At 33.2% G+C, this 27,625-nt stretch overlaps 1 protein-coding gene across 1 annotated transcript; it reads right to left on the reverse strand.

The window, feature by feature from the left end:
• Positions 1–469: 469 nt before the first annotated feature.
• Positions 470–19,349, reverse strand: LOC137926001 (sodium-coupled monocarboxylate transporter 1). Its single transcript, XM_068769516.1, has 9 exons — positions 19,139–19,349; positions 11,687–11,829; positions 7,416–7,618; positions 6,431–6,562; positions 5,153–5,512; positions 3,953–4,083; positions 2,540–2,790; positions 1,416–1,558; positions 470–863 (listed from the first exon to the last, which is right to left on the reverse strand). The coding sequence occupies exons 1-9, from the start codon at positions 19,347–19,349 to the stop codon at positions 509–511; spliced, it is 1,929 nt and encodes a 642-aa protein (XP_068625617.1). The 3' UTR covers positions 470–508.
• Between the last annotated feature and the right edge of the window lie 8,276 nt (positions 19,350–27,625).

Here is a 27,625-nt window from a genome sequence, read left to right on the forward strand (position 1 = left end):
AGATAACGCTCTACGAAGCCGAAATTATCTGATTGTCTCTTTCCAACGGTCGATGATATTTATCGTTGAATACTATACAACCATCAGCTCCGTCATTTTTGCCATGTATAGCCCACAGCTGGACATAAATAGCCTTATAGATTTCAAATAAGACCAGTTGCAAGCGGCTTACACTGACTGCTCACATTTCAGGTAGATATCTCTACTCCAGAACTTAAAGGCCTCGGATAAAGCTATTTGCTTTTTAAGCTATCAACTTAATTTATATCTACCTATTTTAGCTTAAATATAAAGAATTTTAAGTTCAATTAAAGCAATATATATACATATATATTCAAAATATCTCTATAATGTCTTATTTTGAAAATTTTAAATTTCCGTTTTACTTTCGGACAATATAACGTGATGTTTTATATCAAATTAGACGTATAAACATTTTAAATAGCATATAGAACAATAGCTCTAAAGTTGAACCCTGTGGTAGTACAGATAAAAAATAATTTATATATTATAACCTCGTTCTCATCGGTGAAGATGATCTGTTATCAAATATACAACTGTTATTTGTTGTAAACACGGGTAGTATGTCCGGTTTGCTGTCTTCTATTATGGTCACCTCAGTTTTATCAGATGACTCCTTCTCGTGACTTTTCTCGGATACATCACTCGTGTATTTCCGCTTCCGTCCGGGTAATTTCCGACACAGTTTCGCGACTAAAGGATGAAGCAGTCGCTCGTCGAAGGCGTCATCTTCCGACCCAGTGACCATTCCGATGATCACACCTATGATCACACATGTGACAGTACCAATCACCGCGTACCACATGTAAGACACTGAATACATTTTCATTAAACCATCGGATCTGAAAAACAAAAATTAATACCATTATTTACTAATTTCTTAAATAATTTCAACCGATATAAGCCTACTGCAAAGCGAAGGCTTCACTTAAAGATATATTGCTACTGAATATATATGATCAAATATGAAGTGTTGAAATGTACAGATATTGAGGTCACTCACACCTGAGTTCCGTTTTACCAGGTGTGTTACACCCTGTGTATATAGACAGTTATAACCCTACACTAACATCATCATAGCAGCTGATAGGAGCCCAATACAAGGCATAGCCTTCCCTGATCAAATCTCTTTTTAGTTTAATTTAGTTTTGGGACAAATTTGACTGACAATAAATAATTTTAATATGAATAATCCGAATTTAAAAATCCTTTTTTTCTTATATTATCATTACATTATTTATTAATTTTGAAAATATTGATTTTTATAGCGACTATTAAAAAAGATTGACAGCTATACATTTAATTCTTTAATGCTGTTAAACCCATAAACAAACACCCTGTAAAAAAATTAATAGAGGTAATAAATCTAAAGAACAAAAAAATGGTATACTTACAAGAAAGATGATGTTTCCTGTGGCATATATAATGTATTGTTTATAGATAGAAGATGTGGTGCGAGGGTTTGGGCAAGTGTTTGATTGACTTCAACAGGCAGGGGCATGCTATTGAAAACACTGGCCGTTTCGTTTGGACATTGCTACAAATGAAATATAATTTATTAATATATGTAATTACTATTTGTCTCCACGGTTGCCCCAGAGTGTTTTGTGGGCCTTAGAACACGAACAGTTCCAACAGTATGGTGGAACTTACACATGCCCAGAGCTTCGATGAATTTGCTTTTGGAGATATCTTTGACTACCGAGGTAATAAAACAAATTAACTTCAATGGAATTTATTATGCAGTTACCTCTAAGAGAGAGTTTAAATAACGATCTCCGAAATTTTATGAATTTATTAAGTAAATGCTCATTGAGAAATTAGCTCAAATGAACCAGGTTAAAGGAATTGTGGTTCTGAACAGACTGTGCAACTGGAAGGAAGACATTTGGATGCCACTCTTTAAAAAACAAAATCCATATTCATATATAGATATACTATTCTATCATTCAATTCTTTTATTTAAACTATATGTCAAATATTACAATTCCTATTTAATCTGCCACCGGGACACCCAGTCAGAAATCATGTATTATAAATTCTTTAAACACAACTAATATTGTAAACAGCGCCATCTACGATGATTATAGAGGACTAATCCCCAAGCAGGTGCAAATTGAAATATATTCATTTGTCGTATCGTATCCATTCATTATCTAGTTCACGGACCCTTTGCTCCGTGAACTCAGTACCGATTAAGCTGTAAAAGCCTTAGGGATAACAGCATTAACATCTTCAGAAACAAACTCTCGTATGTTCACTGGGAACTAGCGCCATTTCTTGAAGGCTGTCGAAACTATTGAGTTTCAACATATTATAATTAGCTTGTCAACTGCCTTTGGACATATATGCCCCCGATGACTACAGGTTACATAAGCCAGAATGGAAATAGGCTACATTATATGTAATTACCTTAGAAATACAGTTTAAAATAGCTTTGGATATACTAAAGACCATAGACACTGACAGGTGCCAGTTTGTTTATCAACAAGCATGCTATCAAAAATATAATAATTACCTCAACTGACAAAGGCAGCATCTCAACTTTATCATTAACATATAGAAGCCTTCCTGCAGCCATCCAAGTGGTGATGAAATGTGAAGCAATCATTCCACAGATAGCGCCTTTCCCATTTGCAACGGGGAACATTGCGGCTAAGAGGAACACGCCAAGCAGGGCACCGGACGTAGCTGATGTTACGAGCAGAGAACCCTCAACAACTCCTCCAACGATGCCAACACAAAGTGACAAACCCATGATGAGTATTGCTGGAAAGAAAAGTTTAAATTTAGAACACACCAAACTTTGAAGCTTAAATTTTATTCCTGAAGATGTCACAAGTGACACAGGCCATGGGCAGCAAGATGCGACAATAATTCATTTATCGACCAGATCAAGATCAGGATCAAGCTCTCCATAATACACTGCCTACAATTCCTAAATCATTTTGGCCATATTGCACCAAATAAGTGGTAAGAGACTAAGTGGACAATTACCTAGTAACTGGTCTGAACAAACAATCTACATAGGATTTTGGGAATCCTTGAGTTATATTAATCTTGAAGGCTTGGAATGAAACATGCACTTTAATATACTTAAATGAATATATATAATTAATCCCAATGTGGCCATAATGGGAGCTAAAAATCTGACCACCCTATCAGAGTTGCCTGTACAATACATTAGTTGCGTTCTGGAAAATGCCACACAATCATTTAGAGTGACCACAAGTGTATGTCATAAAACTTACAAAAAGCATTTTATATAATTGATATTAAAAAGAGATTGAATTCGCCTATAAAGCCTCTTTCAACTTAAAGTTACGAGGGTTCGAAATGTGTCTGATCTGAGAAGAGTTATCAACCAACTCATACAGGTTTTTATGTGGTCACTTCTACAATCTCTTAAAAACACTTCACTTGGTTTCAGTTGAAGTTGATGCAGTTAGCCATATGGCTTTGACAGCTCTATAAGAACTAATTTCACAGAGCAGGCAGGGTTCATTTACTTAAAAATAAAACAGAAGCTGGACAGATGCTTTCCAGCTGTATGATGATGTTCACACATAATAACCCACTCTACCACAGTAGAGCTGTGTAAGTTTGGTCTTTAATATGTTAGTAAGAGCAATTCATTCCCTGGCTTAATTATCACTAACAATCCTCTGCAATATAACAACAATAAGCTTTTGTTTCTCAGTTTTCCTATACATATATATGTTAAAATATACCCTCTCTATATACATTTACATACTAAATTATTAATAAATTTTACTTTAAGTCTCAAAATCCCATGTTGCAGATGCTATGCAAAAAGTTTGTTATTATGTTAAGACGAACACAACCTTTAGAAATGTGAAGGCATCTAAGAATAAACTTAAAATTTGCATCTTTTCCTGTAGTAATACATTGACTTTGTAATGGTACATACCATAAAAGATGGCAATGATCTTAATGATAGTCAATTGTTTCTTATCACTGATGCCTTTGAACGGAGGTGCGGTCGATACGAAATCCTCCCATGTCACAGTCGCCAACGAATTTATATTGGATACAAGGAAACTGAAATATAAATAGTAAATATAATCAATTGAATATAGAAATAGCTGAATATTCGCTGTTCATTTTTATTATTAGTTGCCTAGATAATTAGTATTATCGACAGTTATTATCCTGCGCAGGAAAAAGAATAAATAAATAATGTATTTCAGAATTATTATTTATAGATTTAATTTCTTTATAATAAACAAGCTGTTACTACATACTACTCTACTACATACCTTCTCTTTTTCATTCATTAAAATACTAATTATAATGTCATTACACTTTTAATATAATGTTCTACACGCAATATTTTTTTCTAGTTTACAATGATATAAGTCAAAACCAAAACAGCCGCTGTTTTGGTTTTGACCTACGTCAAATGTTTGACAGTTAGGCACAAGTGTTGCAATTTACCCGTATAAGAAAAAAAAGTTTTCCGTTATCCGATTTAGTGATTATATAATAAAAATACAAGAAATTATGAATTACGATTAGTAATGATAATTTTTTATTTTAAAAATTCATATTTTATAGCGATTTAAAATTCTGTAAATCTTTATTAATTTCTTTTTTTATACTGTAAGAAATCATTGACTTTTCGAATTGCGATGGAAAAAACATGTTTATCTATTATATCCCACTTTACATATTGATGATTGAATTTTGCGGTGGATAAATAGTGATTGATGGAACTGTGAAACAACATTATGGCAATATAGCACATAAACTTCTAACATGAATTTCATAGCATACTGTCAAACGCAAAAAAAATAGTATCCATCATATTTCTTGAAACTTTTAAGTGTCTTTGCAACTTTTTACTTTCATAAGAACCGTCTACAAAGTATTACGCAACCTTCTAAAATGCTATAAATAATCTATAAAAACCTCAAAACGAACTGTCAGATGTGTTACAATAGACATAATTTTTTTTTAATTTTTCATATTTTGATATAATTCTTTATTTTTTCCCGTAAAAATCTACACCTATAACATAAATAATAAATAAATATTTATTAATTTTTTTTCCGGATTAAAAAGTCCGTTTTAATGAAGAAATTGATTATAAGAAATATACTGAACTCACCTCAATGCCCCGTTAAACAGACTACCCAGGAACAACCCGAGCATGCCAGGTAGGAAAGCGAACTGATCTTGTACATAGAACGCCAGTACTTCATCAGGTGCTGAAATTCTTCCAGCCAGTAGAGGATCGCAGTATTTATATACACCGTATAAAGCCATTCCCACGACCCAGGACAAGCTGAACAGTACGAAGACCGCTGGGACATTGGCTAGAAGTGTTCTTCGCACTCTGGCTTCGCTGGACATCGAACAGTATCTCTGGACGAAGGTCTGCTGGCATCCGTAGATGGAAACCGACATGAATAGCTGACCGATCAACGCTGAAGCTGTATCTACTCTCACTGTGGGATCTCCAGTAAACCTGAAAATTAATGTTAATTATATTGAGGAGACCTGTACCTTTCAAAGGATCGTGATGTGATGTACATTTGCGTCCAAATCAGTGGTTCCCAAATTGACTGGTGTTAAATAGAGTCCTTTTCAACTTTCTATTGTCATTCACATTCACGAGGTCCTTGCAAATTTATAATTAGATCAAATTTTAATAAATATAATGAAATAAGGAGCTCTAACATGATATTTCTTACCATTTAATTTTTTTATTAAAAAATTGTTATTTGAAAAGTAAGTTCACAAACAATTTTTTTTATTATTACTTTTAAATCTTATTACATGCGTTAAAAGTTTTTTTATTGATGTCCCTAGATTTAAAAAGTTTGGGAATCACTGGTCCAAATTCTTTATTCCTGCCACAATACAGGATAAACGACACTGCTCCTGATGGTTACATTAAAACCATTTGATCTTATAATCAAATAAACCTTAATTTAAATAGATTTACACGCGTTTAGCGGGTGACGGTGAAAGACCATTCTTTAATATATTTTCCTTCTTGATGTAGAGGAAAATGTAAACCTGGTCTGATCGATGTGGTGTATATAACGTATTTATAAATACTATTTACAATCGTATACTATTTAAAATTTTTACTCCAACAGAAAGAATGAACACGAGACTACTACTCACGTACTATTTCGGGGTACAGAAATAGTACCATATAGGGTTACCCATCTCGGATCACCGAGTCCATAAAGTATCAGAAACCAGAGATAAGTAAATTTAATATAAGGCTTCGGAATTCAAATTGACGTTCGATTTTCAAATAGATCGCGCAATAATAAAAGTGTAAAAAAGTATTTGTAGCCGTAGTGGACAGTAATACGGTGCGTTTTGATATGAATTCTTTAGTTTAATTATTAATTATTAAAAGTTTACTTACTTGAAGAACTCTAATCTGCCTCCTTCGATGTTGTCACTGATTACTTTCACGGGTCCGCCCGCCTTGACTGTCGCCTGGATTATGAAGGCGCCGCTGACTAACACCATAGTCAGGGTTTGGATCACATCGGCTCTGAAAATTATTTATCGTTAAAAAGAATTAGATGCTACGTGATTTTTATTAAATTCTTCTCTATGTATTCTTCTCAAGACACTTACGCTAGTTATTAATATAGGTAAAAATGTAAAAGAAATTTCCCAATCGGTTTTGTTATTCATTTTATATTTACATTTAATTATTACCAAATATCATCAGGTATTATTTATATAACTTTTAAACAAATACGTTTAATTATTTATTCACACATAAAACAACAAACAATACAGATATAAAACGTACTTCTTAATTTACTAAGATTTATGTTGTGGACTGAATTATAAATTCAAATAGATAAATTGAAATAGTTTTGTCAATTTGAAGATTACTGATTGGTGGTCACACGTCTCCTTAAAATCCTTAAGTAAGCCATGGAGGCTTACCAATGAGATACTTAAAGGCCCAAATCGAGCCCCCTGTGGTAGACCTCAACTTTTATTACTACAAAGATGTCTATGCTTATCGCCTTTAGCTATGTGAATGGGGAAAATAATATTTATCCATGATAAAGAAGTATTTTTATATATAGAATTTTCTAGAAAACGTTCTGACTAGTTTAGTTTCTACATAAGCTAAGTTATCATAGCACGTATCTTTTCTTTCTTGATGGTGAAGAAGATAATGTAAATAGTGATCTAGGTTGAGCATTAAAATATTTATAAAGGCTATTGACGGCGTTCGAATTTAAATTGGCATTCTAATTTTGAATTACGAATTAGAACGCGCCAGAATGATTTGAAATAAAGCTATTGTGGCTAGCAACACGGGGCGAGAACAAATATCCTTAATTATTATTGGTATCTGTGGGTAGTAGAAATAAATATAGTACCTGATAGCGGCAGCCAAGCCTCCAAGTAAGTTAAAAACAATCGCGACAACAGTAAGAGCAGCTGCTGATGCCCAGTGTGGGAGCGCAAGCACTGCGTGAAGTGCAACAGTGGGCGTGTACACTGTCACCGCTAAGTTAAGCGTTTGCCTGACGAGGAAGGTCGCTGCTGCCATCTGTCGTACCCAGTTTGAACCGAAACGCATCTGTAAGTATATAATTTAAATTAGAATAATAAACCTAAATAAAATATCCGAATTCGAGAGGATTTAGAATTTTTCGAGTACATATTTTACAATATTTAGTATTATGGGAAATTTATAATATTGCAACTGGTAACACCATAAAAACGTCAAATATAAAATATATTTTTTTAATAATTTTAAACAATGTTATAGCATTATAATGAAGAAAAAATACAGATAAAAGAATAAAATAAATGAAATAAATAAATTGTGATACAATACTAATAATCAAAACCAAGTAAAACTGTAATATTTTTGGAAAATTAATAGAGGGAAAGGCTATGAATAAGAGAATACTAAAATTAAATGAATGAAAGACTGTATGATGGATCATGTGAAGAAAGGAGTAAGAAAAAAAACTGTAAATAAAAACTTTAAAAGAAAAAATTATTATGAAAAGTAATATCCTGTCCCTACTAAGATAGGGGTGGAATGACAGGACCCAATAAAAGAGGACATAAATATTTAAAAACAACACGATGTAGCAATGGTTACTCATATTGTTTTTAGACTTTCGTTTTAAGGCACTAGGGGGTGTTGAACGAGATGTTTCGTGGAAGTTTCTGGACATTTTACGGTTGAAATAATGATAATGATTACTGTAGTAATATTGCTTCGAAAAAACCGCCATATTTAAAAACTCCCGCGGACGTTATTACAACGTGCATAACCGTTCACTCGTCTCGCTCGCTCGCACGACGTGCACTATACGCGCTCTTGCTTGCACCCTTGGCACGCAGCCAACGCGCTGTTTGTATTTCTCTGAGAGTCTGTTTGGAACTAGGGTTCGATGCGTAACCGCCTGTAGGCGAATTATTCATTTTCCGCGCACAAATTATTGTAATTGTTAAATTGTATCAAATAAACGCTTTTCCAAACCACACTACATAATATTTTGTAGCATCAGCACTTGCCATATATCATTATTCATTTATTAACAATTTATAAATTAGTAATATTGATATATTCTCATACTCTCTTGTATCTTTTAAAAGACAATTTCATTCGAAATTATTGGATATACACAATACAATTTAAAACTTCATTGGAATGTGACTGCTTGTTGTGACTCGTAATTATTAATGTATTGCTCATTTGTCACCTAAAAGTTTTAAAGCATAAAGGCATATCTTTGAAATAATTTATATCTAGCCTATTCCTACTGCGACAGCCAATAACTTCACGTAGTACAACGTCTAAAAACCTTATTCTAAGTACATTATCATTATGCTTTTTACAATTTTTGAAATCATTGAGATTTGAATAATGCATTAATTAATATTTAAAGCTTTTACATCATAACTAATCATCCTGTATAAGTTTGTTGTCCAAAATAACTTGATAAATAAAGTTATACTACAGAAATAAGGTTAAATAATTTTTTTTACTATAATTAAGGTATTAAATGAACGCGGCGCTATTGCAAAGTTAAATGAAATTCAAGCTAATTGCAAATGATTTAGCAATTAAGTTTATGAACGAAATATAATTGTACACCGCATTTAATGTAATATATTTTTATTAATACACTCTCAGTTTATTGATGGCTTTGTATTTTTGTCTAATTTTCGAGTAGTGTTTCTATTAAAAAAAAAACTACGAAACTGTATTGTCATTCTGTAGCTGTCAGATTTGAAGCTACATATGTCAACGCTTTATTCATAACCAACCAATCCCGACCGAAGTCACACTTTATTTGAAAATAGAAGAATCGTTTTGTTCACAGATTATATCATATTAAAATTAACTATTGTTTACACGCGTCGGCTCGGATCGCTTCTTTGTAAGTCATTTTATTATTAACCATATATAGAATCACAAGAAATATTAATTTTATACAACTGTAGGATATCTAATAAAATATACTAATTTTTAAAACCTTTAAAGAGGTGCAGTATATTCAAAAATTAATAGTTTCGAAAAATTATTAATTATGTTATGATAATATAGGAAAAAAGCGATTGCAAAATTCGTTTCATATTGAAATAAATTATTATTTACTGTCTGTCTTAGCAGAGTTTTTCAATCAGAAGTTATTGACCAGTCGCATTATAGTATAAAAATAAATTAATGTAACCTATTTCAAAGTAAATCAGTGATTAAAAATAAATATAAAACATTTGTTGATAAATATATATATATATTCACTCCATTAAAACATTTACATAATTAATTCCATAATTAATCACCCTGTATTTTTACCTCGAGAATTGAATGGGCTATATTTAGTGTGCTAGCAATAGGTACTGCTGCGCCATCTAGGTTTTAGATAGTTCGACCTACAATTAGAACAAGCAATATAGCAATTTAGCTCTTGCGAAAAATTAATTGTTCAACATTATCTTTAATTGAGGCGCATGCCCTTGCGCATATACTTTTTATAATACTCCTAATTATATTTACAAAATATGGCAACTCTATATTAATTTCGCAGTTTTTTTAGTATATAATATAGATGTATTCATAAGTCTCGGCCTTACCAAATTTTTAAATTATTCTTTGAGTAATTTTCGGGCTTTTACAATAGAATCCTAGTAAATTTGGCAACTTGTATCCAGTTTTGTTGTTTTAGACCATAGATGCCCACTGCATTATATCTTGCAGAGGATAAAGTCTCATATAATTCATAGAGGCTTATATCTGCCTCTATGAATTATATGAGACTTTATCCCCGGAATCGAACCCACGAATCGCAAGATTTAGTCTTCTATCCCTGGGCTGCCATCGCTTAATGAAATAATGTTTAGAAAGCTCCTTATTCCAGATTATAAATATTGTCAAAGAACACGTGTCAAAACTATACAATATGTTCGCTGTAGGCTACTTCAATGTTTATTAAATTTGTTATTATACATTCCTTAAAAAAAATGTAGTCCTGCTTTCATCATCACAACACACAGTAGACTCGACCTCAATAAAAATACAATCCATCAGAAATTGAAGAAAAAAATTTCAATATGATTTTATGCTTTAATAAAAAAATAATTTGCAACATACGGCAATGTATGACATTTATCAAATTAATAACAAGACAAATTAAATGTAATTTGACGTAACACAAAAAATATTACCGGTTAATGAACATCACTACAATATGGTCGCATCACTAACGCTGTCATGTTGACATCATCGAACGCGCCCTTTTTTAAATATAGATCGCTAGTAAACACAATTGGCACGTAAAAGTAATTAATAATAGTATTTAAATATGGAACGCTAGTAAATGCGAATGTCACGTATAATAATATATTAATAGTTTTTCATTTGCCAGCGTTTGTAAAAACACTACGTGATGCGCGAACGTGTTTGTTTTTATTCAATTGCGATAAGAGCACGTCTAGCGACGTTGCATTGCAAGTTATTGTTTCACTTCGCAATAAACCTGAGACATATCCGAGGTCGTTCAAATATTTTGATAAACTTTTAATATGAATTCTAAGTAACTTATTTATATATCTTCCAATATTCCTCTATGATTTATTGGAAAAGTCTACGACTAATGTGTTCTTTAACTCTAAATCTTGATTGGTAAATTCAGTCTCTCAACTGGCCATAACGAAGGCTATATTCGGGACATCTTTACATGATTTTTTTTTATTTAAAACTTTTTTTTCCCATCTTATTTTTGGGACTGGGGTATATATCTTCCTATTTTCACCCTCTCTTCACAATTGCTTTCTTTCTTCCCTCTTTCATCCTTTATGTTTTATTTCATTTACACATTATATTAACGCATTCATTCACTCTCACTCACTCTAGGGAATGAAGGAAGTAGTCTTGCGATAGTTTGGAGGGCAGATGACGAGCCGCTCATCACAACAATGATTACAGCCAACCTACTGGCTGCATACCCAGTTCTTGCGCTAATGCCAGCAGATCTGTCTGGTAAGCAGTACAGAAGTTGTCCAGCTTGAGATTTTTATAGTGCAACTGTGCGGCGCCTTGCATAAGGCTGTACGCCTCCACCTCCTTATCTTCTATGCGTCCGCATATTAATTTTATATCCTGTTCATAAAATATATAACATACCTTCAAATATTCGTAAACGGAGTTTGTATGGAGACGATAGTAGACGGGGATGAAAAGCCAACAGACGATGGGGAAGGCCAGCATGACGCCGTACAATGTCTCCCACATTGCTGAACCATGGTAGACCAGCTCTGATGGAAAACCTGGAACAAGGAAGAAAGTTGAACATTAAACATGGATGGGGCTTAAGGTTTTGGAGCAGATGCCATGAATCGTCCACCTTCATGATTAACCTGAGTAAGGGTCGTTGGTAGTTGGGTGCAAACTGCTTACGACCAGTCCTATTGGGAGTCCAGGGGACACGCCTGTGTCCTGTGGCTCCAATATTAGTCAAGATGAACACGTTTAAAAAAACAAATAGAGAATCCTCCGAAGATATGGCGGTGACAAACACTAAAATATAGAAATAAAAGGAATATAGTAGTACCAAAAATAGTGATAAGATGATACATGAAAGAGAAGAATGACAATAATAAAAAATATGAATAAATTACTAGAATTAAAAAGTCCCTGTCCCACACGAGATAGGGGAACGAGAGGTCCCCAACAGCGGAGACCATTAATAAAAAAAAAAGATATGGCGGTGACAAATTCTTTACCGGGCGTATTTCTATAGCTTATTTATTTTAGATTTAACTATTGTTAATTTTTTTTAATAATTTATTTCGTAATAAATTCATTGTTAATGTTTAACTTTACATTTATTTACACATCGGCTATTGTTTTATACTAAATGAGTCATATTATTTTGTTGGGGACACTGGATTCATAATGGCGACCGGTTTTGACACGCACCCAAGGACGGTATCCAGTTATTTATAGTAAATATTTACAATTCAATAAAGAATAACATGATCTTTTTATACCTACTCCGTTCACAGGAGTCTTGTGAATGGTTTAATGTTTCGAATTTATTAAAATTTTAAATTAAGAAACTATGTTACTTTCCGATCCCATTAATATATCTGACCGTTGATTTTTAGTTAGTGTGTAATGTTATATATTAATTGAAAGGAAAGTAGATATATGTTAACCAAATTAAAGCCTTTGTGCATATACTAATTAACCTGTATGTCTAATCTTATTAGACATATATATGTCTGTATGACCGTTATTTTGTCCAAAGATAAAGAAAAAAAAAAGTAGAATTAATTCATGTCCCAGTTCACTAGATGGCGTTAGTAGTTAATTGAATGGCAGTTATATGTTCCGTCTTATAGCATATAACGTGAGGGATTTTTAAAGATATTATTGTGAGATATCGACAGCTGGCTTTAATTGCATGTGCGCATAGGCACTGTATATAAATAATTTATAATTAATTTTATTTAATTTGGTTACGTGACAAATTTGTCTAATTGACTTATGGCTTCATAATACTGGGTCATTTAAGACAGGGGTGAGCAACTTTTTTTTAAATTATAAATAAGCAAAATACAAATAAACGAATACATAAGAGAGTCGTTTCTGTCGACACATTTTTATCAAAAAACCGATTGATTTGTTACCGTTCCGGCATTTATTTGTATACTAAATGGCAAAAGGTTGTTCATAATGAAAGTGAATATATTGTTGATCAGAAATAAAAGCTAAAAACTTGTTAGAAAAGTAGTCGTCTGAATTTAACTTAAAGGGACATTACTTTCTGGTACCCCTAATACTTGAAAATTTTACTAAGAAATTTTGCAATGAATATTCAATACAGGCGTATATAAAATAGGTGCGCAGCTTTCTAATCTTACATCACTCATTTTTAGGTGTTTATTATTGTTTAATTGTTTAACATGTACCATCATTTTATTATAATTAATTTTATAATGATATATTTATGAGAGAAATTCTTGGCGGGCCGCATGTTGAACACCTCTGATCTAAGATACAGCACAACTAAAGCGATACAAAAACATATATAATCATAAAAAAGTGAGGTTACTTTAAAAAAAATTGCACATTTCTTTACATTATATTATTATTTGAACACGTGCACATTCGCTTTGTGACAATTGACTTACCGCTAAGGCAATTACCACGTGCGTCGTCAGGTGACCTTCTTTTTGGCAGTCAATTAACACAAAATATTAAAGTAAACTAAAGCCTCTTAAAAATATATACAGGCTGTATTCCTATGTGCTATTTATTACACATAACTCTTTATCATATATAATATGTTGAAAAAGAAAATATCTTTATTCATATATGCAACGAGTACTCTTAGATCGTCGATACGAGTATTGCAAGAGGGTCCATAGGAGAGTGTAAAAACCATACAGAAACGAACTGTGATATTGTACTAAGAATATTAAAAAGAATCATAGGCAGATGGGAAAGAGACCCAGAGGGTGATCACCTATCCTTTGGGAGGACACTGTAAGGCCACACGATAACGGAAGCACTCAGAAAAGCAGGACTTAGAGGCCTGTGGAGGCTACTTTTCGAATCCTTGACTGAGGCTTTCAAGGAAGGGCGCGACCTTCAGCAATTACCATAAACTGTCAAGGAGGAAAAATTATTATTAATTTTTTTGGCTGACATTACATTTTTTTCTTAACAAACCTTCTAGGAAGTATTAAAAATATTTTAAAAGATAAAACTGGGTTTTACAAGCTGTTTATTTCTTGTTTCTTAACATCACGGGTTTTGTTATCTCATTTACTTACATAGTATATATATTAGCATTTTACATTTATAATTTACTTATTATTACTGTATATTACAGAATTATTGATTATTTATTTAATTGGTTTAACTGTTCATTCATATATTTATTTATTTTTTGTCGACTTGTGTCTGTTTTGTTCGTTTTCATTACTTTCTCTACAATCGCCTTGCAGCATTCGAGGAACGATGGAGGAAAATTAGTTATACTAGCGTTCTTGTATAACGTATATATATATACGTATACATACACACACACACACACACATATATACATATATATATATATATATATATGTATGTATGTATGACCAGTGACACAGTGACTTGCGGTCGTAGGTCGCCTGTTCGATTCCCGGGATACAGTCTTAAATATAATTTACACATTTTGTATTAATTATATAGAATTGCCATTGCACACAAACAAGTTTTTCGATGAGCAGCGGCGGACTCAGCAGACCATACCACACTGCGATCGCCATTCATGGTATATCCCCTCCTAGATATGGGGGTTGCCATATGCCTTGCAGTGAATGTCTATAGGCTAAAAAGTTATTAAAAGCATACATCGAAGAAATATATTGGTTTAAATAAGTCGTATAGTGAATTATTTATTTATGTTTAGTTGTTAAATAGATATTCGAAATAAATAAAGGAGCCGGTAGACGTGGCGTGGTCAAGGAATCGTGGCGATATTTGGGGGGAGGCATTTTCCTTATTAAAAAGTAAAAGAAGAAGTTCAATAAAATATTGGTCATGTACCACCATTAAAACAAATAGCGTGTGTCAACAGTGTCAACATTTAAAACATAAAAAACCAAAACTGGTCAAGTCATGTTTGGTTCTCAGACAATGTTCACATTAAACTATTGTTGATAACCAATACGACAATGCACTTAAATGCTGGAACAAAATGACAATTTGCATCGCTCTAGACGTCATTTCACGGTTCGCAATACGAAGAAATCATTCACATACAATACGTCGCTCACAGAGGTTCTCTCTGTGTTAGATAAAAAACTTTATAAAAATCACATCATATCTAATACTGTTTTTACAAATGTTCACTGTCAGAAATTATAATACAAATCGAAAAGAATAAATACATTTAAAAAACTTTTAAGTTAAACGGTTTTTTGATACCAATATTGTGGTGGTTGTGGAAAAATATGTACCTAGTCCGCCATATTGGAACGGCGTCCATCTTGAATTTTAATTTTTGACATAATCATCGTGTTTTACTAGTGTAGCCCTTTCATTTGATACCCATACTGAGGGGGTTAAGCAAAATAATGTAATCCGCCATTTTGTATCGGCGGCCATCTTAGATTTATAATGCTATTGATTTTATTATATTGTATTGTTATCTAAATTAAATGTGTGTACCAAATTTCAGATCAATCTGACAACGGGAAGGTACTTAAATTTCAATTTCTAATTTTGACCGAAATAAATTCCGTACGGGTCGAACTAAATAAAACCGTTTAATAAAACCGTTTAAAAATATATTCATTATCATAACACTCACTGCTGGATATATAAGTATACAAATTAAATTCAATATTTAAAAATTATTTTAGATTCAGCATTATAAATTAAGCCTTAGGTGATGTCAAAATCAATTTCCTGAAGATGACCAAGCCGTGTTTTGATCCTCTTGTATGTCCTGACTTCGGAATGATAACCTGGTAATATCGATGTGTGACAACAGTGAAGGTACATGGAAAAGGATGTGAGAGAGTGCGTTCTCAAATTCTTTAGGAAAGTTGCACAATACGCAATAGACAGGAACGAAACATAGGTGGATAAAACATTTTAAAGTTATTAAGATAGATTCAATGATATTAAAATTAAAAATGTATGTACACGAGAAAATAAATAAATCAATTAAAACTGTGATACTGTGATAGAAGTAGATAACTGAAGTGTTTGAGGATGTATGAAAGGAATGGAATGATTGGAATAGAAGGAGGAAATAAAAATATTGTGAACTATGGAAGACGAGAACGAAAATAAATATTCAAGTGAAAAAATTATTAAGAAATACAAAACCCTGATCCCAATTAATTAGGGGTGGATGGCTAAAAAAAGAAAAAAAAAACAGTGAAGGTCCATAAAAGAAATAAAGAAATTGTAATACAAAACTAAGCTAAGCTAAATAAAACTGTAATAATTTGGAAAGGAATAGAGAGAGGAATGACAATGAGAGAAACAATAAAGATAAAGGAACGAAAGAAGAAGGACGAACGATAAGAAAAGAACGAATGATCATACGAAGAATGGAAGAAGATAAATCTTTAAGTAAAAATGTATACGAAAAAGTGATTAACCACGAAATGTAATGTTCCTGTCCCCGCTGAGATAGAGGCGAACGAGCGGTCCTCATAGCGGGGGTCATATTAAAAACACAGCCGAGGTCCATGTTTGGCGGGCCCTTAGTCTAGTCACTCCATGGAGCCTTCACTAAAGTGATCTAAGACCTTAACAGCCTTCCAATCCGGTACAATAGTAGTATTCAGTTACCCAAGACCAGGTACCCTTGAAATAACTCGAGATGGAGAGAGAGGTTGTAGACTAGGTGTCCTTTACGCCCTGCCACTTTGAACCTTTTGAATCTGCAAGTGCCGTTTGGGCAGCAATGATCCAGTCGAAAAATAAATTACGCGTTTAGTATTATGATTTTAAATTTGTTTTAAATAACATATTAACGCAATCATATAATAATAGAGCTTTGTTACATTCCATATTAATCACTTCAAATTAGTAATTATAAATAATATTTTTGTTTTAATAGTTTGTATGGACACTTTCAGGGTAAAAGCCTTTTCCAAAGCTTTCCAGTTTTTCTCTATCTTTGGCAACTTAGAGCCATGTTCCGTAGCCACGATCACATCAGCCCATCTGGCAATAGCTCTGTCTCTCTCTCTGGTCAATCAACGCAGTAATATACAATAATGTAGTTTCAAAAACTGTATAGAATAAGGTACTTAATAAACTCTACACAAAATAAATTGTTAACTAATAATAAGAAATAGAAAAAAATGTGTAATAAAGAATTAAGAAAGTAAAATAAATGTGTAAATAAAGATAAATAAAATGTAAGATAAAATTAAAGAATAAAAATAAATAAAATGTACCTTGCCACCTTAGAGTAAGAAAATGATGGAAGAAAGGCGAGGAAAGAAAGAAGGTGTAAAACAGCAAAACGAACGATATTGTGAAGGACAAAAGTAAAGAATGAAAGATATTGTGACGCTTGAAAGAGAGTGATAAATAAAGAAAAGACTGAAACAAAAAATGTTGAACAATAAAGTCCCTAATCCCAAAAAGTTAAGGGTACGAGAGGCCCCAAATAGCGGGGGCCATAAAAAAAATATAGTTTCAAAAGCAAGTTAATATTCCATGATACAATTAAAACAAAGTAGATCGTATACTTAAAATTATTTTTAAAATAATAAATGCGCATAATTTGACAATTCACTTGTTAAAATAATATAATCATTATCTTATCTCACGTGTTGGTGTGACACGATGAATCGAGCTGTAAAATATGTCAGCTTCGTAAAGACTACTTGAATATTTTATTATAAATGCCTTGAAGTAAAGAATCAATATGTCTTTTGGGGTGAAATATTTATACACTTATTGTTTATATTAAACTGTATACCAGTATAGATTGCCTTTGATATTAAATAACAAAATTAAAATTTAAATATTCTTTGTTTGAATAGGCTGTTACAAGCAATTTTGAATTGTTAATCAACATAAAATGTCTCTTCAGGAAATTAACAACAAAAGGCAGTTCAGGTCAGAACAGCCATCCAATAAGAGCGCCTCAGAGAGCCTATCTATAGCTATATCTATTACCCGCTTGCTCGGTTACAGTTGATGCTGTTAGCACGAGGAATTTTACAGCTTCATTGAAACTGAGTCGGCGGAAGGTTCCGTGAATGTAAAAATAAAACAGAAGCTGGTAGGCAGTACAGTTCGATAACGTTCGCACGTAGTAAACCGCTCTACCCGAGTAGAGCTGTGTAGTGTTGATGATGTGTATGCGGCTTGGGACGGCAGCGTGGATCACAAGCCAAGGGTGGATCCGGATCCATCCTTGGCTTGTCCACGCTGTTCGCGGTTAGAGGAGGCCGTTGCCACACAAAAACCTTTCAGCCACTTCGTTACCTTACATTCTCCTCTCACAGCCACTTAAGATTTGTACTAATAAAATAAAATTAAAACATATTATTATCATGTAGTTACCCACACGTCTATCACTTTGCAGACACTTTTAAGATAAGAGTACGCAACACGCACTATGAGATAGCAGGCACGGCTAAGACAACTATGAATCATTTCCGTATGTTTAAATCTGTCATCATATATCTTACAATCTAAGATAACACTTGTGCTAATATAATATAAGATCCAATTTAAAATGTAGTATCACATTTGTAAATTTAAATCTTAACACGTATACAATTTGGTGTTTTTTAAATATAATATTTGAGTTGACTTTGTGTTTGGCACACCGATTAGGTGTAATATAACTCCTAAAGATGCTCCGTAGAGGGGTGAAACACGTGTTGAGTGATTTGGCGGTGGCGGTTGTGTGATTCGCATTGTTTGCCGCATACGCATTTATCAGCGGGCTGGCGGGCGGTGGCACTTTATTGCACGACTACTACTGCATGTGCGGAAGTGGCTAAATATTGGTCCTTTTCTTACTTAGTTTGAAGAGTGCTTGTGTAGAATGCTACATTAAACTAAAATTAAAAAAATTAAGATCTTTTTCGCACTTACCCAGAAAAGATCTGACTCCAAGAGTTCCTCTGGCGACGGAGAGTATCATAGCCAAGGTCGAGACCCCACCGCCAGCGAAGATATACGCTCGCTTAGCACTGCCCCCGCCTGCGCTCGCGTCTTTTCGCCTCCGCCACAGCGGCGCGCATGACGACGCGAAGATAAATATCGCAAACACTATGCACTCCCATGCAAGCCAGCCGGAATTCATTGTATACCTGCAGACAAACAACAAGCAAACTTTAGATATACTCATAATTCACAGCGTCATATTATATCTTATAGTCGAGATCTAATTTTATAGATAAAAAAAGGTGTTTTTATGTTGATTCATTTAACATCGGTACTGCTCACAGAAGAGAAAACATGATAAAGGAACCGGTATATATCGAAACTAAAATACGAAACGGGAATCCTTAAGTATATGCTATCTGGCTATCTGTTATATGTATGTTGAAATATTACATATACATTTTTATTGTCATCGGGGATAAAGTTCTTTACAGTTTCGCTTAAGAGCTACCTTAGTTTTATGTATTTCAGACGGTTACGTGTGTGTGTCTCTCTTTCTCTGTATGTGTATGTCAATTAAAAATAAAACGTTTTTCTTTATCTGTTCCTATATAGTATACTACCACCATTTAACACTTGACCAACTGATAATTAAATTTCATTTATGACAACATCTCTAATTAGGTGCTAATGAAAGAACAAAACTTACATAATTTGCAGGCAGGTGACGATTTACCATTGCAAATAATCATTTATTATAGTTATCCATTTATTGATATTGTCATTCACTTACTATCATTTATAATAATTACTTGTGAACATGAGAATAATAGTAGATGATCTCAATCTGTTAAAAATTATAATCAGAGTGAACACGCCTTTTAAAGCATCCATAGACGCCTGTTTTACATATATACCCTGTATAGATGAAGCATTTTACTTCACGCCTGATGTTAAGCGATAACGGGGTCTAAGTTACATGCTTGCCTCGATGAAACCTATTCACTCTTAAGTAAGAAAAGGACCAATATTTAGCCACTTCGGCACATGCAGTGGTAGTCGTGCAACAAAGTGCACCGCCCGCCAGCCTGCACGACTACCACTGCATGTGCGGAAGTGGCTAAATATTGGTCCTTTTCTTACTTAGGATGGACTTCCGCAAGGTAACGCCTGATTCCATTAAATATTTACTCTTATATTGAAGACTCCTAAGTTATAATTGGAAACAATAACGCTGTTGGTGGTTGTATGCATGGGAAGAATTTAAACCATCTGTACGTCTTATTTTCCGGAACCATCTTGTGTAATTACGATACACAGCCTCCAAAATGCAGCCACAGATTCCAATGTCGTCAACTACAACCTCAGACAATTTTTTTTAATGGAATTCATTTCTCTTAATACATTTAATAGAGCATTTCATTATCCAAATTATTACTACATTATTACCTTATAATGCAGAGATATACACGGAAATGTATTGTGATACCATAGACCAGGGGTAAACAACCTTTTTGATAAACGATCTAATTTAAATTTTAAATAAATTAAATTTTTTAGCGGACCGCACATAAAGTAACACTTATTAATAATCTACAAAACTGTCTTTTATATTAGAATAAAAATGTAACATTGAGTAAAGATAAATTTTATAAAATTTGTCAATAATATATTGATGGGAGAAAGTCGATAAAATAAATTCAAATTTCGAAATGCATGCATACATGTTAAAAGGGGCGCAAGCGACCCGCGGGCCGCGTTTTGTTCACCCCTGCCAACAGTTGCCAACAAGAAATTTACTTATTTTATGACGCTTATAGAAATGTGTAACAAATCAGTTCATATATATAACAATACAAACAGAAACACATACAAATAAAGCCTTTTCTTTGAGTACGCAAGCTACGTAATAATTATTGTTATAAACAATATATACAATAATATTGCATAACAAGCGAACAATAATAGATCGTGCATATCATCACGACTCCATTATAAAGGGTATACAGGGTGTTTGGTTACTTGGAGTATGTATATACACCAATACCTCACTTTGCGTCGTGGTTACGTTCCAAAAAAACACGACGCAAATTGAAACGGCGCAAAGTGAATTAAGATTTTCTATAGCAGACTATGTAAAGATTGAAGATAGGTTCCAGAGTTACAAAAATACAACTTTTTAAAAAGAAAATTGAACAAAGTAAACATTTAAAAAACAAAAATAAAATTACTGTGCCGATAAATAAATTGGAAAAATATATACACAACACTCTATGTAATTGAAACTGAACTCCAAAATTAGCTAAATAAAGTGAAAATAAAACTGTATTGAAATTGCGTTAATTTTTAGTTAGAAAGGGAATCCCCGTGTTTTGATGACATGGCGCAATTAGAAACAAAAGTGTTGCCATCCTATGTGGAAAAAAGAAAATTAAAAAAAAATTAAAGATTCGAACCTAAAACAACGCAACCTAGAAAATCTAACGACGCACAGTGAAAATTAGTACTAATTAAGCAGCGACGCAACTTTGAAAAAAACGCAAAACGAAACAACGCAAAGCGAGGTATTGGTGTACAGTTTATCATATGATGACCACGATGCGATGTGAAAAATGGGACAAGTTCTAAATCGATACAAAAAATGTAAAAATTATTATATATGTCATTGTTTTCAGAAAATAATAATATATAGTCTTTAAGACAAATGTGAATAGGTTTGTTCTCTTTCATCTAGGCAAGCATATAGCCTCGTAGTTGCTTAACATCAGGCGAGACAGATGTCAAATGCTTTGCCTATAGTCAATAAATTAATATAGATTAAAAATAATTTTGGAAATAAGTTAAAAAATATACCAATTATTTATTTTTCAGTTTTGTAAATCGATTTAAAAAAAATTTACCGAAATTATACATGATGATTCGTTTTAGGTGTAAAAGTTTTGTAGGGTTACTATTTAGGTGTTTTAATAGCACAACCCTTTAAAACTTTTACTCGTATCAACCTGTATAAAGTGTTCATTCTGATATTTGCTACATTAGTTTATTTTTTCTAATGAAATGCGTCAGGCCAAAAACTTCTTGCAGTACAAAGTGTACAGACAGATAGTAAAAAATAATAAATTTTAATATGTAGTAATTTGAATTTAGAAATTGCTTTATCTTACTAAATTACTGAGAATTTTGGATATGTTGTAACATATATTAATTGATACCAAATAAGCTATCACTCGGTAGGTCCAAAGACGTTCATCATCTACAAGGCTCAGGGGCTAAAGAGCGAGGCGGTCATCACCCGTCGAATAACAGACACCCTCGGGTTGTATGACAGTGTCCCTGCGGCGGTAGCAAGGTAGAATTCATTTAAGATGTATTTGTATTTTTATAATTATTTATCAATGTATGAATAGCTGAAGCGACGTTGTTGTATTTTAGTTATAAATAATACATACGAAATAATTATAATAATTTGAAAAGGCTTTGCATTTCCTGAGTAGGCGTCTTTATTCTTGGTAGAATATCACTAAACAGTAAACAGAAACACCCTGTACCTGACTCACATTCAGGCAATTAAACAAGTTCTCATTAGCGATGGTTACGGTACTCAGTCAGGTTCAAGGAAGCTCATCATCGACTAGACTCAGGAGCTAAAGAGCGAGGCAGTGATCACCAGTCAAACAACAGACACCCTCGGGCTGTAGAACAGTGTCAATGCAGTTGTAGCAATATCACGTCACACACGTGAGTGTATTGCACGGACGAGACTCAAGATGCGATCGCGAGGTTCATCGATGTGAATACGTCAACCGCACAGACACTGGTGCACAACCTGAGGATGCCAATATGGAGTAGGCATGAGGAAGTGGCCACACGGAACGTAATTTTAAACCCTGGACATTGTTAGGTCGGCGTTAAAAACCAAAAAAAAATTGATTTTTAAATGGTTTTAAATATTTAAATAAGATACTTAGTAACGACAGTAATATGCAAAAACTTGAGCAAAAAAAATAGTAATAGTAAAAACAAAGGCACGGACGTTAATCTCTGCTTAATATACATTCTAATAACATAAAGTGCAATATTCATCTCTTTAAACCATCACACTATAATCGTGTGCATTAAAACTGAACGATGGAATGTAGCCATAGTTATAACGGATCATAGAAGTTTCTGGATTCGTAACAAACATGGCGTCGGAATGACCCAACCGGTTGGTCATATCCCACTAATACACGGGAACGGAAAACTAGTTAAGAGCTATTTATAGTGAGTCATCTGACGTGAACATCTAATGGATGTACACGGCACTAGGATTAAAAACAAGGAAAAATCTTTATTAATATAAATGAATCATAAAATAGAGCAATATAGGCTATGCTTGGAGTTTTAGATCCGCAGGAGAACAAAAACCTGCGACGTAATTCGAGGTATTGATCGTCTAAAGTGACAGTAGGTATGGCACGCCACTAATGGGTTCAGAAAGGATTTATAAATCGAAACAGAGAGAAAGACACAGGTCGGCAACATCGCCTCTCTAATGAGCACCGGCAGACCTTACCACGCATTTCTCAGATGTTGCGGTGAGATAATCATAGAAATTATAAATAGAAATTAACAAGGTCGAGTAAGAACTAAATATCTAGACAGAACATAATTTAAATGAATATAATAATCCAACAGAGTATACCAAAAACAGAGTCGACCAAAGAAATTGGAATAAGCAAAAATTGTAACTGACACTGTGGAAATTTTGAACAGTGAGGTGATGTATGTATAGATGATAAGAATAAAAAGTACGAAAGAAATTGTGTTGAAAGACAGACGAACATATCGAAAAAAATATGTTAATGTTATTTATAGTACACGCTGCAAAATATATACATAGTTGCATAATAATAAAGAAAAAAATACAACGCGGTCTTAACGAGGCAATTTCTTACAGACAAGCATAGTATGGAAACAGTACTAGTATAAATAACGGGTAAAACATACATACATACATATATGTATATAGCACATATACTTATAATAAATACAATAATAAATAAAAAAATCAAACTGATATCGCACTTGTCTCAGAAAGAATAAAAAAACTGAGGAAGTAAAAATGAATTAACAGATAAATAATCATAGGTCTAGTAAATATATCTTAACAATTTTCTTAAAAATAGGTAGTGGTTTAGCAAGTCCTATACTTAGCGGTAACTTACATAATTGAACGCAATGTTTGGTAAAAGAATTGGTCATAAACGAAGAATGTGCCGGCATTTTTAATTTCAATATTACAAATGATATCAAAGAACTCTGAGAATTAAAAAAGAAACGTATGAAAAATATAATCCATGTCCTTCCAAGATGGCTGAATGAGAGGTCTACAAAAACAGAGACGAATAAAAAAAATTACCTTTTTTTCCTTTTATAAATAGTCTGTTTGTCGCGTGTAATAAAGTTCCTGTGTTGCCCTTTGAACGCTGCTATTAATGCAATACAAAATAATAGTCCAATATATTCACATACATAATATATCTCTATTCGATGTAGACAGGTATTCCCAAGACGATTTACACAGAACACGATTAAAGATTAAATATACAGATAAAACACTAAAAACTCATAACAGCAAATTAACATTGACGTGTGTGTGTATTTTGATTATCATAATGTAATATAATTGCATGTTTTTAGATATAAACTAATGCGCAACGGAGAAACGCTGGTAATGTTTCGCGGAGTGAATTTAAGTGGGGAAGGTGATATTGATAATTATCTTTATTTTAATTACTAAGGTCATATAAATAGTATTCTAATTTGAACAATACTTCATATAAAACATCAATTATTATTTAAAAATTAAGAAAAGTACTAATATTTAGCCACTTCCGCAAATACAGTGCCAAACAGAGTCAAAGTGGCACTAATCGGTGTAACATAACTCCTGAAGATGCCCCGTGGAGGGGTGAAACACGTGTTGAGTGATTTAACGGTGGCAGTTGTGTAATTCGCGTTGTTTGCCGCATGCGTATTTATCAGCGGGCTGGCGGGCGGTGCACTTTGTTGCACGACTACCACTGCTTGTGCGGAAGTGGCTAAATATTAGTCCTTTTCTTACTTAGGATGGACTTCCGCAAGGTCTTAACGAATCAATTTCTAATATATATCATAATAACGCTTAACAGGCGGGTTTTTAGATGTTGTATTTTGGGAGTTCTCGTTCCTCCAGCGTATATATCGAAGGGATGTCAAATTTATTTTAGTGATTTTTGTTTCATTTTTATTCTACATTCTATTTCATCCTTCACAGTATCTTCTATTCATTCCTTTTACGCTTCACATGATCTGTCATACGCTTGTAGATATTTCTTGTATATCTCCCTTCTTTCTAGTAGGTTGGTAATCACAGACAATTAATACAAAAATGTGAAAGACTGTATTGAACTGCTCAATCTCTTCTTACAGTTCATCTCTATTAACTGAAGGTTGGTCAGTTCTGTATACTTCTATTATATTTCATCATCATTATTTTGTCTTTGAGACGTCCACTGCCATATCACCATATCATCAGATATGCAATATCATCGGTAGAAAGTGGCATGAATCATCTTCCGACAAAATTATAAACCCTCAAGGTCCAAGTGGCAATCAATTTTGTGGTCTATATGACCTGACCACTGCCACTCCCCTAGCAAAGATCCTAGTAACCCATTTAAAGACTGTCAACTTAATAAGGCTATGAGGGAGAAATAAGGTTTCTGTGGATAACAAAGTAAAATTCAAGCAATTGTTTACTTTATGTTGCTATCTTGCCTCTATATATAATTGTTACTTTGTGAATTGAATATATATGATTGTCACTTCATGATCCAGTTTTCAGAGGATGGACAGCAGCTTCGTCACCTGCGTACCATAATACCACATGGTGATGATGGTATATCCTCTCATAGATATCTTTGATGAGATGAAAATGAGTTAAATACACCCATGGTGAAGTGTGATGATTTCATTCGTCATGGCATCATATAAACCGATCTATATATATCGTTTACAATCATAGTACACATATAAAGATATATATTAAAGTTATGTGGTTTAGCTGTAGTCGATATTGTTCGAAGTGATATTCTTTTAATAGAATCTGCGGTCAATGAATAAGCTTGTGTTATCAAAACGACATTAATAGTTTAATGGAATTGTATTTTTTACGACTTTCCCACGAGTGCAATTGTCTATTGATTAGATTTTAGAATTGCAAAGTATTAATCAGTGTTTCAATCATTGCTCTGATGCAGTATTTTCCAACCATTTTGTTATGGCCTTCGTTTTTGGGGGAATCTTCTTCCACTTTTCTTTGTGTCGTGCAGGGATGTTACAATTACGGGTAAAATTTTTTTCTATATTTCTTTTCCATGTTTCTTTCTTCACAATTTATTTTTCTATTTCCTGGCATCCTTCACATTTTCCTTTTAAAACCCTAACCTTTATAAAATTGTACGCCCTCCCTGTGTAACATACGTAATTTTTATATTAAAGCAAAATAGTTAAACTCGTGTTTTTTCCAACTAAAATCGAATTGCATTTATGTGGGGTGTGGGTTCCACGTTGTGAACAATGTTTGTGAAGAGGTTTCTGACCATAAAATATTACGTCGTACATCATTTTTAACTCTATTTTCAACTTAGTAAATTTTGAAAGAAATATTTCAATTATTATTCGAACTCTATGTTTAAATAACATTAATAAAGTTATGTAAAACATGGTCTCTTGCTCTTACTTTTGTTAACAAGGCAATTTTTATCATTTGTTTATTATTAATTCTTGTTTATTTTCTTACTATCTACATCGCAATTAATTTACATTTCTGATATATTCATTTATTTATTGATTTTTAATCACCTTGTTGCAGAAGAAAGTAAAGTTTGAGATTTTTATTACGAGATACAATCAGGAACGAGATTTGTGACGGATCAAAGTATCTAATATAGCTCATCGAAATGACAAGTTGAACTTGTAGTGGTTAGGTAAGGTAGCTGACGGGACTTTGAAACTCTGAAGTGAAGACTTCAGACCATGAAAGTCAGAGTAGGACTTTCGATTTATTAACAAGTTAGACGAAGTAAGAAAAGGACCAATATTTACCCACTTCCGCACATGCAGTGGTAGTCGTGCAATGAAATGCACCGCCCGCCAGCCCGCTGATAAATGCGTATGCGGCAAACAATGCGAATTACACAACTGCCACAGTTAAATCACTCAACGCGTGTTTCACCCCTCCACGGGGCATCTTCAGGAGTTTTGTTACACCGATACACCGTAATAGAATTATTTATGAATTTTTGTTTAATATAATTTTTAAATTTATTGCATGATGATATAAGATGTTGTTCAGAAAATAGCAACTAATTTTATAAAGCATATATAAATGTGTAACAAACTTGCCATTATATATATAAAATGAATGTTTGCCTGTATGTCCTTTATAGA

This window comes from Battus philenor, unplaced genomic scaffold (genome assembly GCF_028537555.1).
Source record: "Battus philenor isolate CCGP_79_NKW_IND1 unplaced genomic scaffold, ilBatPhil1.0.hap1 SCAF_28, whole genome shotgun sequence".
NCBI classification, from domain to species: Eukaryota; Metazoa; Arthropoda; class Insecta; order Lepidoptera; family Papilionidae; genus Battus; species Battus philenor.